General features: G+C 42.8%; 1 protein-coding gene across 1 annotated transcript in view; it reads right to left on the bottom strand.

The window, feature by feature from the left end:
* NDST2 (N-deacetylase and N-sulfotransferase 2) overlaps window positions 1–16681 on the bottom strand; it is a 2001368-nt gene that overhangs the window by 1738611 nt on the left and 246076 nt on the right. The window contains exon 2 of the mRNA XM_069610676.1: window positions 5387–6853. Within this exon, the coding sequence (XP_069466777.1) occupies window positions 5387–6379 (993 nt within the window). The 5' untranslated portion in view covers window positions 6380–6853. The remainder of the gene's footprint in view (window positions 1–5386; window positions 6854–16681) is intronic.

Below are 16681 nucleotides of genomic sequence, written 5' to 3'. Positions count from 1 at the left end.
ACGCCCCACTGACATTTACGTGGCAACAAAAAGTATGGGCACACATGGCGATGGAAAAAGTTACCCACACAATCCAAGGAACGAGGGACAGGTTTGCAGAAGAGTGGGGAGATGTTTTAGAGTATCTCCAATCAGACTTTATTAAACAATGGTGCCCACACAACATTAAAGTAACTGACATCTTCAACGCATAATTTAACCCTGAAGATCATGCTTGCCCCAAGGGGAGGGTAGGGGGAGCTAGGGGAAGGGTGTTATATGGTTCTAATGAGTTGATATGTGAAAAATAAAAACATGTTTTAAAAAAAAATAACACAGCTTAAAGAGCCCCACCCCTGATTGCTCTGTCAAAATAACACATTGGGCATGTGCCAGTGTATGTGATTAGATTTTGTCATAAACAAATACAATTTGTAACCTGTTAAACCCAGAATTAAGATGTGGCTTTTTAGCATAAGCATCTAAGCAGTTACATAATCTTAAAATATGACATTAATTACATTCTTGCTCTTCCAAATTATGAACATTCCACTATATGAAGGTACTTTTCACCAATAAAAGCGTCTATGAGCAAAAAAAACAAAACAAAACGACATGGAAACTAAAAAAAATGGTGAGTTCGGAGATCGTGCAGGTGTCCCAATGTAAATCCTCAGTGGCCATGGAGAAACTTGGTTTCATAAAATCCCTCGAACATCTTCAATCGAGGGGACTGTAGCTAGACGTCATAGCCACTGACAGAAATGTTTCAATAGCCAAGGCCATGCAAGACGAGTTTACAAACATTCATCATCAATTTGATGTATGGCGCGTTGCCAAATGAGTGAATAAATAAATTACAGCTGCTGGTAAAAAAAAAAAAGGGTTCAGAAAATATTTTACAGTAGTCTCAGTCTTTCAGAAGCCATCTTTGGTGGAGCTCCAAAACTTGCGATGGGTCTGTGGAAAATCTACTTGAAAAATGGCACTCATTGATGCACCACTGTTCCAACGTTCACTCATGGACAGAAAACCAACATTTTCACGAATGTGCACATGGACCTTTATCGGAGGAGCAGGAACGCAAGAAGTGGTTGGTTCCATCTTCACCTCCACACAAAGCTCTTGAGAAGATTGTGTTTGATAAAAAACTCTTTCAAGAGACCTAGAGAGACTCTCAGAGTGGAGATTTGAAGGGGTTCCACAATATGTGCCTAAAGTACAGACCTAAAAGGTTGCATTTCGGCATAGACGGTATGCAAGCTAGAACATTACTAGCCATATTAGCGCATAACGAGAACCGAGTTAGAGAACAGTCGAGAACTGCAGGAAACTTTGGGATGCTTCGTTACACCTTGGACTTTGCAAAACAAAGCAAAAAAAATAGGGTGGCCAAGCCAATAAACCGGGAAATGGAATTTGATTTTGTGAAAAATCTCACTTTGACTGTTGGCCATGCATACACATGGAATAGATCCGGATTTGGCTCCTAGGAAACATACATTGCCACAAAACATTGCAAACGAGCCTTGTCCACCTAAAGCGGAACTCGGTGAACAGTTGACTTTCCAGTGTAAATGATTTGCAGCAGTGTTCTTAATCTGCTCACTATAACGTTTGGGATATGTTACCCAGTGTTTGCACATTGTACATGAACAATGGAATGCTATTAAACTCAAATTTCAAAGCTATTGAAAGTATAAAGTAGTATTTAATTATGCAGTTTTAATCCAGTTTCTGATTCATTAATTTATATCTCGAATGATAACATGCATGTCTGTGGTTGCTTGGTGTCTGTAAAGCTCGACATAGGTGGCCATAGCGTGCAAATTGTCTTTTCAAATGTATCCTCTTTGTCAACTTTTTTTTTGCAAGAAGTGCCTGTTGTAGGATGCCATACAGTAACTCTGTTTTGGGTCAGATGGACATCAGCATCAAAGGAACTGCGGGGTCTGAGCTGGTGGGCTCAGGCCTGGCGGGGTGTAGCTTGTTAGTGCGCAGGCATTTCAGTGCAGATGAAAGGGCACTTGGATTTATGACTTGTCAGTGTCTCATGTTATCCGCAGAGCACATTCCTCCGTGAGAACAGAACGTGCGCAGTCGTGGCAATGGGGAGGACATGGTGTGGGCTGGCTGAGCTAGGTGCTGGGGATGGGAAAGCTCCATTTGTACAAAGACGGATTTTCGGGCCAAGTAGAAAGATGTCATTGGGCCTATTTGAAAATGTTTCCTCGTTATCTGTTTTATTTACCCTAACTGTAACTGTTGTCCAAAAATAACTAAATCACTAGCACTATTGATGGGTAAAAAAGTATTCACGGTAGCGCAGCATTGGTGGATGCCAGCAAACAATTTTTTTTTTTTTAAACATATTTCAAATGACACGTTGGTCGGCCGGGCTAATCGCTCCCATGGAGTGAAGGACACGTCGTTTGATGTTGCTTGTGGCGAGTTCATACCGATGCGTCTAGTACAGTATGCTTTTGATTTGTGGCTTTCATTACAAAAAACAAAAGTTACCATACACGCTCCAAACAAGGTTTAATTGTTGTTCGAACTTGGAAGAAAGGGAAGATTTGCTATGGATTTAAGGACAGAAGGTGTGGAATACCCGCAAATATGATAAGGTTCACTATTTTAAAACTTGACATTGGAACATTTATTCTCATTCTATAAAGGCCGTTGTTCTGAACTGACACTCTGCGTTACGCCAAGAGAATGGAAATGCCAAATATAATGTAAGTTTAGACGAACGAGTAAAGGTTTAATTTTCTGACCGGTATTGCTTGCTTACATTGTTATGGGTTGTTGGTTGGGGCATATTGTGACGACACGCAAACACAACCTGTATGCAGGCTAGTGATATCTAAACCACTTCGTCCCATGGCATATCAGTGTGTACTATCAACGTTGTATTATTGGATGAGCCGGGTGCAGAACATTTTCCAAGGGGACTTGTTTCGCTTGACGAAATTTGATGTTGCCAGTTCTGGTACATTTTTTTAAAAAGGTAGCAGGCGCCCCTCTCTAGCAAGAACTTGGGATGATAACCTGTTGTGTTTATTTTTTCCACATTTGTGTCCACAGCCATTGCCTTTTGCTGCATGTACCTTTCACATATGGGAAATACCCATTTGCATATTTGTCTTTAACCCAGGCACATGGGCAGTCCAGCATCGAAAAGCTATGGCAATTCCCTTCTGAACTAGAGCACTTCCAGCAACCCCATACATGTGTTTTAGCCTTGTTGGGCCTCATCAATGAGGTGGAGCTGTGCCTTTCTGAGCACAGTGAGCACGGGTCCACGTCTGGGTTCCCCCAGGTTCCACCAACCCCAAGTTTGTTGCCAATATTCTGTTATAATGCCGTCCATGTGTTGTTCGAATTTTTCTGTCACAGTCCGCAACCCATTGGGAGACAAAAATACTCCACAGCTCTAACCTCCCAAGCACATTGTAGACTACAACTTTCCCCAATGTTTTCTGTGAGTTTCCATTTTTGGGGTTTGTTTTCGTTATTAGGTTCCACCCGGTGCAGAATTACAGGGTAAATGGATACAATGGAATAAAGAATGGCTACTAAAATATATTAAAGCTACATTTGGCCTTTCTGCAAATGCCATTGCTTCCAGATGCCGACAGACGGATTCTTCAGCCAGCAGTGGCAGATACACCTGGGACGATCGCACAGGACCGATATGCCCTTTTGCGGTACCAGCGACAAGGAGCAACCGGTCATCGTTTACGGTGGTCTAGCAAGAAGCTGATGCCGACATCTTGTGATTCAAGGTGCGTCGAATGTGCAACTTCTCCCGAAAGGAGCACCCTGTGCCTCATGATAAAGTTTTGATGCTGTAACCCAAGGACATTCAAAAATGGGTGATAAATCAAATTCTGAGGATGTTCTTGGAGTGTTTTTGTGAAATAAAAAAAAAGAACATTATACATTGCAGAGTATTGAGGTTTACTTAAAAAAAATTAAAAAAAATTGTATTTTCTATTCCGATTTGGGACACGCTGTGCTGAAAGAGGATCCGATTGTTGATTTTCCAGGTTCTGCGTCAACCGATGTTAAATGTAGGTGATGACTGGGCGTGTTTGGCTACGCTGCCCACGAACGTCACAAAAGTAGGTGGAGAATATCGCTAGGAATAGTGATGTCAGCTTCAGGGGCGGGTGATATGATTTAGTGCCGCAGGGGCCAATCGATCAACGGATAAGATTATCACAAGATGGGCGTGCCAGACTCCTTGATTTCGCATGTGTAAAAGTGCGGAAAACTAAGGTTAGATGCATAGGAATGTTTTTTTACAATCGATCAACGTATGCTTATAACGACTTGCCCGAACGATCGGGACAGTAACATTTTTGAGCGCACTATTCCTTTTAGTGCTGAGTATGCAGAATTGTTCAATTAAATAAAATGTGAATACAAACAAAATTTAGTGCCGAGTGACAGCTGGAATTCACTCTGCTGGCTCAAGCAGCAGATATTGTGATGTCCCAACTGGCCGGTAATAAGAACATTATTTCCTGGCTTTATACAGATATTGCAGACTCATGTATTCTACAAATATTAAAACCCAGAATACAAAAAATCTGAAATCACAAATTACGTAAGCCACACCTTCTGTATTGACAATATTAAGAATCCTGCACCATAACTTCATGCAAACCTAACATTACAAAAAAAGACAACCCTACAGGGTTCACACCCCCAATCTGCTCCAACATATTTCAGTGTGTAGTTTGGGGCATTTAGAAAGAGCCTTGAGGGCATTTATGTTTGTAAGAAAAGGGGTACATGAGGACGAGAACCAAACTCCAGGGCTATGTTCTGTGCTCGGTAAATACGTTCTCATTGGTTTATCTGACCAATCTAAACATAGCCCCTCCTACCTAATCCACACAAGACACACACTACTTTAAACCCAAACCATGAAAAACGAAATTTTTTAAATGGCGTAAAATATTCTCGTCTTAAAGGACCAAAACATATTTGGAGGGCACTTAAAGGAGTTGGTTCACTGTGTGACAAAAACAGAGAAAATTGAGACATAAAGGAAGAAAGGGTCTGATTTACCACATCCAAAAGCAAATTTGCACAACATCAAGGCAAAGGGAATCCCATGAGATACTCATTTGCAGTTTTCCATTGGCAGTACAAAAGTTAGCACCAATCACACACAATTCAATAAAATAATGAAATGCTTAACAATGCGGTTTTACTTAATTAGTAGAGATGAAATGCACTTCAAACTATACCTACAGAAGTGTTTATCCACAAAATAAATTAGAGCTTGCCTGAGTGATCGAACACGTACATTAGGAAACACAGACTACACCACTTTCATGACAGTATGGCTTCGATTGCAGACACAATACATGACAGCAGAGATGAATCTTACCTCTACATCGGACACCTTCATGCGTGTGCCTTCTTTGCCTACAAAAATGTCATCTATGTCAACCAGGATATAGCGGTCAAGTGTCAGGCAAAGACGCTTGCCTGTTAGGTATGCAATGGCATCCACAAAGATCAGTTTATGAAGCCAAAAGTTGAGGTTGTTGCCAAATAGAACTCGTTGAATCCCATCATGTAACCCTAGGTCCTGTACTACTGTGGCATGAAGTGCTTTGTGAGTCGCCAAGTGCGGGATGGATTCGGACGACTTGGTACTCGCCAGAAGCACTGGTTCATAGGTGCTGTGGTTTGACTGGAAAACAGTCCAATCATCCCCAGGAAGGGGTCCCTGCTCCACTTCATTGGCACGAGTAACATAAAGTAAGGGAGCACTGGGGTTGATGTGGTAGTCCCTTAAGCCAAGGTTGGAATGCAAAAAGAGAGGGAAACCCTTAAGTTGAGCACTAAGTAGACTGTTTTCATTAGCTTTAAAGAATCCAATTATACCCACGCCATACTCCACAGAGTATTTATCCAGCAGTTCTCGGTTCCATGAATCCAGGTTCACATATTTCAGGAGGTTTTCGTAGATAATTAGTGCATAACGACCCCGATCTTTGTCCATCAAGGTGGGCATGTCGCCCTTGCCAGGAGCAATCTCGGTTCTATACTTAAATCGACTAGATTCCAAGATAGCCACAATCTCCTGTCCAAGCTGGGAGTAAATGCTCTCTACAAACACAAGAACCTCCAGGTCAGTGCGAGAAGTGTCCACAGACTTAGCAAACCGCCAACTGGCTTGCGGCTGGACAAGCACCCTCTGCTGGTTGCTGCAGTCACTGAAGGGCAATGGTGGGGGTTCCTTGATCTTGGGGTTGTTGGTAACATAGTAGGCAAGGAAGCACATGGAGGCCAAGCTGAAGACAATGAGCAATAAAATCAATCTGTGCAGTTCAAGCTGTCGCATATGCCGCACCAATTTCCACAACCGAATCATGTTGAGGCAGCCCTCCCCTCCTACCAGCGCTCCAAACTTCACCACTTTGGGTCTGCGTTGGCCCTCTTGCTGCACAGCGTTAGCATGCAGGCCTTGTGGCTCTCGATAAAATAGCGGCAGCCTCTGCAGAGGAAGTAGCAGCTAAAGCAGGCAGCAGTGTAGCGAGACTCCCGGTGGTCACCCATTTATGTCAGGTGACCATGGCACCAAATTCCCATTGCTCCTTTGTGTATACGGTCTTTTCTCCGGATCTTCCTCTCTTAGTACTCTAAGCTCTTGTTATCAGGCGAGGGGTGAGAATGGTCAGGCATGCCATGAATCTTTCCAAGTGGACAGCCCACTCTCCAGTTCCAAATAACATCTGCAGCACAGCCTCGTATACACAGATTATTTTCCAACAAGTTGGATGAAACGTAGAATGAGCTGGCAACAAAACATGTGGTGAAACTGCATTCCAAGGCTTCTCCACACAACCTAGCATAAAACAAATAAACAATTAGTAAATGAAAAAGCAGCTAATCCGCCTGAAATCACGATGCAGCTTATAGTTCTGAGTAACCACTAGTATGTGATCAGCAGTTTTATTGAGCATTTAACAGGTATTCTTTTTCTCCAAACTGTGAAACAAACTATTAACTTGAGAGTTATCTTTTACATCGCACACTACAGTTTTACAATGATTAAGAGGCTGAAGTGGTCGGGAACTGAAGGGTGCGAGGTTTGCCTACTTTTCCGGCCAATCCACCATCCATCCCTTACTTTATAACAGTAGAGCACTGTTTTAAAACAGCAGGGAAGGGCACCTTTGTTGTTTTTTTTTTTACTTCTCCTCAACTGGGCGATTCGAATCTGTATCCTAACTGGGCTCTTCATCTACCTCTGGATTGCTTTTCTTTATTTGAATAGACTGCTTGGAACAGAACGCCCATTCCAGAACCACCATAAAACGTGAATTGATGCACGCTCAGCTGTCTTAACTGGTGAATGGGGAGTGGTGTGCAACTATAGTCCTGGGCATGTACCAATGGTGGGTGATTGGAAAGAGCATTGTGCATTGAGCGGCATACTGTGGCGGACTATGATCGAAACAAATGGTGGACATTTAAATGCATTTTCTTTCACTGTGGTTTTCCACATTCATTCTTGATAGAACTGTTGTAAAAGACAGTGTTGTGGCACAGTAGAAAGACTAGGCCCAGGCATCGGGAATGGATGATTATGGAGTAGGCGGAGGGTGTGGTGTTGGGGAACCTATAGTTCCAATATATTTATTTTTTACACTTCAACCCCTTAATTACACAGCCACAGTAGTGGCTGTGTAGTTATGGTTAAGTTGCTAATCCCATAGGAAGAGCAGCTTTTGGGTGGCTTATAACTTTGCTCTCCCTGGACAAATCCTCACCAGACTTTGCAAAAATAAGTATATGGCCCACTCAGAAATTTTGTGCAAAGTTTGGTGAGGTTTGGTCCAGTGGGGAGAAATGTATAGGGGGGTCCCAAAATGTCTTTTTCCCATAGACTAGGGAAAAAAACTTTGCCCAAACCGCTGAACGGATTTTCATCAAATTTGCGGCAGAAGCAGTGCCTTGGTCCCGAAAAAGTGTTTTTGTAAATTTGGTGAAAATCCGTCCAGTAGTTTTTTTTTTTTTTAAAGGACCAAAAAGTAGGTCACAAAAAATTAGTGATATCTAACACACACTTCCCTGTTCGGTCCGCAAACAGGACACAGATTGGTTAATTGGCTTGCGTCATATCCGCGGACATGCAACGTGTTCGCCGATTGGCTGGGATGAAGCATGAGGTGCGTCGGATTGTTTCGATGTGCCCCCATCTTGGATCCGTGTTTGATGTCCGTGGACATCGCGGTAACAACATTAAAAAACACAACATTGCACTTGTCAAAGTTATCAAATAATCTCTGGGGAGGTGAGGGATGAGGAGGATGGGATGGGATGAAATATGGCTGCAAGAAGCAAATAATTGGTGTTTTTTGGTCGCGAAAGTCACACAGTAGATTTGGAGGTGTTCCACAATATGTGCCTAAAGGCCAAAGAGATTGCATTTCGGCATTCAAGGGATGGAGATGTATAATCATGGAAATGCGTGCGATTTTGTTCCGAGTACACATACATTGTCAGAAAATATTGCCAGCGTGCCCTGTCCACCTAAAGCAGAGCTCGTGGAACAGTTCAAATCCAGGTACAAATGATTACCATCTGTTTTTTTTTAATCAATAATGTTTTTAATAAGTGTCCAAATAAAGCATTAAATTTATCTGTTAAAATGTATTCTCTTTGAGGTGCTAACTTCAGAGAGGATGGGGAGGGGCAAACTTACTTGTGTGGGGACATCTAACCTCTTTACACATTCTAATCAGCCTATTATAGTGCAGCTTCAATGTTACAATCAGTTATATCTCTCTTTCACTTATAAAACCACTCAAACCACACACTTAAGCTCTGCTGTGAAAATGAACGGACTCCTGCCCCTACACTTACAATCACTCCCCTGACATGCAAGAATGAACACCCATCTGATTTCAATTGCCTAAAAATGTATGCATACAATTGCAGGTGCTAACAATAAAATGTTTTACATTGCCAATCACTGGTCATTTGTTAAATGTGTTGCTGCCAACACCATTTATTTTCTGTGGCTTGTCCTTCTACGGCTCTGTTCGTCTTACCAAACATGATGAACGGATGAGTATCACTGAAGCTGATCATGGGTATTTGCCTGGGCTCTGCTTGATGCACTCAAGGTGAGGGGTTGGGTGCACATGGGTGGGTGGTCATTCTAACCGGTGGCTATGCCCACCATTTATCCACACCCTCTCATTTTTGTCTGATCTGGTGCTTCTTCAGTGCCTGTGTGCGCCTCAGCATGTGACTGGGTGCAACACAATGATGGGTGCAGCTTTGTGTCTGTGTGTCCTGTGCAGTCTCTTAGCAAAACCAAGCAGCATGGGGAAATGGATGTACTGGTGCTACACCCAGAGCGCGGCAAATAAAGGGCTATTCATGTCTGTGTTAAAATGTAATTAAAATAATAATGGAGTCAGACTGGCGCCCCCTAGAGCCTGACACCTAAGGCAGCCATCTGCACTGCCCGATGCAAAGACCGGCCCTGCACGTGCATCAGAATTATGGATGCAGTGAGGCAAGTTGTTGCAAACTAAGAATGTATGTTGATTCTGAGTGAAGGTCACCAGCTTTGAATGTTTGCTTGTGAGCTAAGGAAGCCCACACATCGGACACACAGTATAAGGTTCAATTGTTTTTTGACCTTGAGAGAAAGGGACAATTCCGAAAGGAATTGAACGAAAGGAGGTTTGTAATAATGTATCATACGAGAAGGTTATGCATTCCAAAACTGGACTAAGGAACATGTAAATTCAGTTTATGAAAAATCCTTGGTGCGAACGGAGTCTGCGTTGCAGTCCGAGTTTCACCAAGAGAATGGAAATGGTGAATATACTGTAAGTTTGATTTTTGACAATTTTATACCTGAACAAGCATCAACTTATTATTATCTGACCATTATTTCTGGGTTACATTCTACTCGTTTGTTCTGTGTGGCATATTGCAATGAAACGCAAGTACAACCTGTGGTTTTAGTGGTCTTTCTAAGGTGCACATGGGCAGTCCAGCATCGAGGGTCATGTAGACCACCACTCGGTTCCCCCAGGTTTGACGCTAATATTTAATTAAAATGTCATCTATGAGAAACTCAAATTGTGTACCACTTTCCACGTTGTTTTCTTTCTGTTGAGATTTTTTCATGTCGGTGCTTATCGTTAGTTTAAACTCTATGCCGAATTAATAAGTCAATAGATAAATTGTAATAAAGATCGGCTAGTGAGACACATTTCTTTTATGTTTTCGAAACAGGTACATCCTGCCATTCTGCGATTGTCATAGATTCCAGATGCCAACTGACAGGTTTTTTAACCGGCAGCTGCGGATACTTGTGAACAACTGGATGTATTTGACTGTTTTTTTGGGACGATCACCAAGGGCCCATATGCTCTTATGCTGTACTAGCGATTAGGAGCAACATAACATCCTTTACAGTGGTCTAGCCCCAAGTTGATGCACAAGCCCTGGAATTCACTGTGCGACCCAAGTGCTTCTTTTACCCAAAACGAACACCTTGTGTACGCAAAAAGAACAACGCGTGACTCACAAACATTTTGGATTGCGAGCGAAGAAACAAATTTGCAATTTGATTGAATATGGCAATAGTTGGATGTTCTCGCAGCTTTTATTGTGAAATAAAAGTTTACAAATTGTACAGTGTTGTTTACTTTTAAAGTACGGTTTAATATTTCGAATTTTGACGTGCTGTGTTGTGAGTCGATGTGTGTTGATTTTCGTGTTCTGCGTCACATCACGCAAGTGATTATGGGCGCGTTTGGCTACGCTGCTGAGGAACGTCACCAAGAAAGGTGGAGAATATCACTAGGTTTGGTGATATGAGGCTCAGGGGCGGGGCATATGATTTAGTGACGTCAGGGCAGTTTACCTTAGGCCGATGCAGCAATGGATAAGATGAGCACAAGATGGCCGCGCCTTGCTGCCAGATTTCGCATGTTTACAAAAGAGGAAAACTAAGGTAAGGAGCATTGGAAATGTTTGTGCGATCGATCAACGTATGTATAAAAATACATGCCCGAACCCTCGGGACAATAATATTTTCTGAGCATTGCACTTATCAAACTTATCAAATAATCTCTGGGGAGGTGAGGGGTGATGAGGATGGGATGGGATATTTCAAATGAGTTTAAAAAGTTTGGTGGGATTCTGTCATGAGGGGGGGAAATTAGAGGAGGGGTGCTAAAATAATGTAAAGGCTTATAAATGAGGTGTCATTTGATGAATCTACACGTTTGGCAAACTGATAATAGATCTAGATATACATGTTTTCGCGAAGTTTGGTGGGATTCTGGCAAGACGGGGCAAAATTAGAGGGGGGTGGGCAAAATAATGTAAAGGCTTATAAATGTGGTGCCATTTGAGAAATCTACACAAAGGTTTGCAAAAAGATTATAGATATAAATGTTTTCGTAAAGTCTGAATGGATTTTGTGACGTGGGGGCTAGGTTATATGACAATTGTATGTGCATTCATTTGACACTTTTGAAAAAATAAAACGTGGGTGGATTTCCAGCAAACTTGCGTAAGGCGCATTGGCAAGGATCTACAAGCATGGTTTTGCAAATGTGCCAGTGTTTTATACCGGTATAGCTTTAGTGACTGAGGGGTAGCCTGTGGCCATGGGCAGTGGCCACATTGTCCGGTTCATGGAATAAGGTCATGATCCGGACAATCTGGCAACTGGCCATGACCAGAAGGGACAAACCATAGGATTACAGTGGCCATGCCCACCTGGGACTGGCTTTGTGGTGAAGTTATTCGAAATTAGGAAAGATCTGAAAGCAAGAAAAATGTGTTCGTGGTAATATGGTCATAGGGTTCACTTTTTGTCTTCTGCAGGCTGCCATGGAAAGCGAAGAGGGTCCTGTATGGAACCCTCGTCTTCTCTTTCCATGGTGGCCATGTTGGAAAAGGATTTTCCTTCCTACACCGGGATGCCATAGGTGTCCCGGTGTAGGAAGCAAAATCCTCTTTTTAGCACCTCTGGTTCCCGCTTTGGGAACCTAGGTTTCTAATGGCCTTCATCCCCCATTAGAGGGGCTGGAATGGGGGGGGTAATGGACAGGAGACCTTGTTATCCACCCTCGCTTCGCTTGGGCTGAATAACTTGGGCTGCTGGCACGGTATCCACCATTCCAGTCCCTGGAACGGAGGATGAACGTCACAATATTCCCATTAGCATAACAATAAATGCAAACGGAAATGTTGGAAAATCTTATCTATGTACTTTACTGAGAAATATAAAGTAGATGGAGTCTATACTTTTTTTTAGTTCCATTTTTTAACTGTGAAAGGTGGTTCCTAAAAGGAACATTTATTTTGTTTTTGGATGCATTTTTTTTGGCAGGAGAGCTTAGAACGAAAGGTGAGGACGGCAATGAGGGAAGAAGCACCAAACACTAATATGGAGGGGTAGGTGTACAGGGGAAAATGTTGCGCGTGTGTTATTTCTAAGGTAGGGGGCAGTGTTTCTCATGCTCCTTGATTACAGCAGTGGTGGTGTCTCTTGGGGAGGAGGGATGGCATTAGCGGATTCTATTTTAAGATAAATAGCAGTTTTGCTAAAAGTATGTACTGTGTACTACATTATTAATGGATGAGTAGGAAAAGGTGTTGGAGCTGTGCAAGGGAAATTTTGAAGTTGAAAGTTCCTAAATCAGTAGAAAATGCAGTTCCGAGTTGTCTGCGAAGCACAGATCTTATCGTGAAGTGCGTACAGGTTCTCAGACATGTCATGCCGCGTGCCAGCATATGGTGATGTGGCACTCTCCGGAAGGTCTGCAATGAAGTCAAATGTTCGTAGACGTTATGGTTAAGTTGCACTAATAAAAACCTATGACATTCAATGAAAAAACTGTGTTACGGGTGACGTTATGGTTAAGTTGCGCTAATAAAAAGTGTTAGGGAGAATTCTCTTCTATGGCTAATTTGCCTTACCTATAGAGTCCCCCAGCAGCTTTGCTGAATTTGAAGGGTTTATCTTTTTTCCCCTGCCAAGAGTGAGACCCTTTTTTCCCCGCTCTTAGGCAGATTGCTAGTGTGTGTTTTAGGCTATCTTGTGTGCTTATTGTCTATGGGGTTTTTCTCACCCTCATAGGAATCATCTTTTTACATGTGTGGTACACAGCACCCTCCGTGCCGTACCACAGGGGTGTTGTAGCGACTCCCAAACATAGACTCCATACCCTGGGACTGACTACTGTCTCCCAGGGCATGTAAAGTCCCCATTGACTTTACTAGTCAAATCTTATGAACAAAACCAGTACAACCCATCTTACTATGGAGGTAATGGGAAGGGTTAATAGTTTTTCCCTAGTGTTCATTTTCGAGGGGGTACTGTACAGTCCCTCTCTCAAAAGTTTCTGGCTGGTGGCAGTGGTTAATACCTAATCAAACCCACTTACTGCATTATTGTATTACTGCACACAAAACACAGACAGACAACATATACAGGGAAAGTGAAGTAAACAAAAAAACAGCAGTATTACCCGACAATCTTCATAACCAAACTAATTATCTTCATGCCCAGAAATGATTGCTCTGCTTCAAAGCTACTAATTCCCTATGCATAGCTATCACATATTGTGACTAGACCCTAAGGAAAGTAGTGTCCGTGCAATGTGTACAAATAACTAGGGAAAGTACAGTGATAAAAAAATAGAACTATAAAACAGTGTTGATAACCTTACTAATAGTCATACATCGAAAGCATTGCTGTCTTCCAAGTCTGTGTTTTCCCCTTTCCCCCTTAGCCGGTCAAGTGGCACAGCGAGTAGAGCGCTCGCTTTGACATCAGTGCAGAGCCTGCGAATGCAGGTTCGAATCCCGGCAGCGCCAAACTCAGCGTTTCATCCTTCCGAGGTCGATAAATGAGCACCACACACCGTGGGTAATAATAAGCAGCGCTCAGATACCTGAGGGTTCGTAGCGCTATATAAATGCCAAATTATTATTATTATTATTATTATTATTATTATATGTTTCATATGCTTTGAGTGGACCCTAAGTGAAATACTGTAAGAACATATTTGAAGTATAAATCTACAAATCTAGTACTTTGTACTAATAGTATAGTACATTTTTTGTTCCTGACTGTTACTGGCCTACATATGTCAGTAAAGGAAAAAAGAGGGAGCCAGACATGTGATGTCATCGGTGATGTCATCAATGACATTTGTGATGTCATCTTTGATGTCCTGGGTGTTAGTCTTAGCATTGCAAGGTGGTGGCGCGAGTTATGGTTGCTTAGTTTACCATAACTTGCGAATTTCAGGGTTTTTTTCGGTTTTACTTGGAACCATAACGTCCCTTTAACAAAGTTTTTTCACTGAATTTCATAGGTTTTTAGTAGCGCAACTTAACCATACCATCCCTTTAACAAAGTTTTTTCACTGAATATTATATATATATGTGAACTCGATTGAGAGCTCAATTAACATGCCCCAATATGTTCTTACGCTACACAAAAGGAATGGGACAGCATAAGAAAGCGCAACGGAAAAGCAGCAAGGGATTCTGCAATCTTGTGTTGTGTGCAACCGGAAGCACCATGGAGATTGATTTCTAAAACTGCTGTAGGCATCCATCTGCCACGTGCTTACGCGACCAACCCAGGTGTGTCTGAGTAAACTCAGCTTAACGTTGATTCCATCCAAAACCGCCTACCCACCGGCTTTATATGAACAAAAACACTGCTTAGCCTAGGACATACAAACCTCCAGCATGCTGTTACTTGCAAGGGGAGCATGTTGAAAAATAATGCGTTCTATTGGATTCGTGTTGGCGGAACTAACGTTGGTGTTGTGCAATTGTACATGTTAGGGAGAGTTTTCAGAAATGTGCTAATTCCCTTCTACCTTAGAGACCCCCAGTGTTTTTGCTGGACTTTAGGACTTTTTAATTTCTAACCTGGAGAGAGTGGGACCTTTTTCCCCACTGGCTCCTGTATTTTCCTGTGATTTGGTCTGTTTGTTTTGACTTTGGAGTCTGACAAACTCCATAGGCATCATCTTTGCATTGTGACAAAGAGCACCTTCACTGCAGTGACACAGGGAAGTCTCTTAGATTTAGATAACTTTCTAGACCCAGCACACACTATCTTACAACAGGGTGCTGGAGGGGTTACTTAGTATCCACTTTGTCTGGTTTCTCATGTAACATTTTTATGTTACCATTTCTACAATTAATGGCTGGTGGAAGTGGTTTACTTTTTACTACCATTGCGTGTTTTTACCGCAGGCTGCGTTCGCAACTGCAGTAAGGCATCCATGGGTGCCCATTTTGTTAAAATGGCCTTAGTTGTCTTTTTTTGCCATTTCTTGTTGGAAAGGTCCTTCTTGAGATTTACTCTGTCCGCCATACCAGGTTTGGTCACTTTGTTCATTTTTTCTTGCTCCAGTATGTCTGGCGGGCGCAGGAAGTGAGGGATGTGCCCGAAACGCCCTGTGCTTAATCCCCTTGGTTACAGGAATGCACCCAAAAGGTGATTGGCCGGCCTCCCTGGTGTGATTGACTGCTAGGCTGGAATGAATGGAAGAAACCTGCATAAAAAGTGAGGCTTTTGGCTTGGAAGGCAGAGTCGACCACTGGACGAAGGAATACAAAGAACTTGGAAGAGACGCCTGCTGCAACTCCTGGACCGTTGGTTTACCCAGTGAAGCCCTGCTGCTGTTCTGAAGCTCCAAATTTGCCTCGACTAGAGAAGCCCTGCAAGGACGACTTCTTCTCTTGGTTTGGTAGGACCAATCAACCCCAAAGTCTACTCGTCTGGACATCCTCTTGGAGCTGGCTGTACTTCCATTGCTGCTGCAGGAACCGAAGTGCCAGGGAGAGGGACACCAGATCAAGTGCATCGCTTTTAAGTCAGACCCGAACTTCAGGAAGATCCTCTGGACTTCTTTGAAGCAGGACTGACCAAGCCTGAGCCACCTCAACAGAATGTTGGTCCCCAGATGCGAGGAAAGTCCAGCGTAGTATCAGACCGCAGAGGTGCTATTTGCTGAGATGTGAGGAGCTGAAACCGTGAAGTGCCGTTGAATTTAAGTTTGACCTTTGCTGTCGCTGACCTTCCCATTGTAGTGCAGGAGTCCCCAGACAACCTCCCTCTTGTCCCAACGACTGAGGCCCAGGAACAACAGGATCTGCAGAGCTGCACAGAAACAGAAGCCAGCTGGATACATTTCCTCTAACCAAACATACTGTAAGCCTAAGAGGCCTTACCTCTTGTTGTGTAGCCTTACTTCTCAGTTGAGACTGGTCTTGGTTGCCATTGCAGGATTGCTTGCAGCTTTCCCCCTCATAGGCCTCCCAGCTTGTGACCCTTCAAGTGAATCTTATTTCTACAAACGTTTCTAAAAACATTGTGCAAGATGTTTACTTACCTGCAAGAAGATTTTCAGCTCCCCTAGACTTTGCTTAACTAACATTGACTGTCCTGGCTCCCTGGGAGATTCGTCTTAACTCTGACTGTGCTTTTTGCCTTTCCCCCAGGAAAGGGTTACATTACTTTGCATTGGGGGGTTTAAAAAGTACTTATCAGTTTTTGAATTATTTGTTAACCTTTGTTTTATTCCCATATCTAACCCTTTACTCCCAAACTCAGTATTGCTCTAAATGTACCAGTGATAAATCAATGTCCACAGTGTCC

This window comes from Ambystoma mexicanum, chromosome 8, assembly GCF_040938575.1.
Source record: "Ambystoma mexicanum isolate Mex_15411 chromosome 8, UKY_AmexF1_1, whole genome shotgun sequence".
In the NCBI taxonomy this organism is placed as follows: Eukaryota; Metazoa; Chordata; class Amphibia; order Caudata; family Ambystomatidae; genus Ambystoma; species Ambystoma mexicanum.
This window is presented reverse-complemented; position numbering and strand designations above follow the sequence as displayed.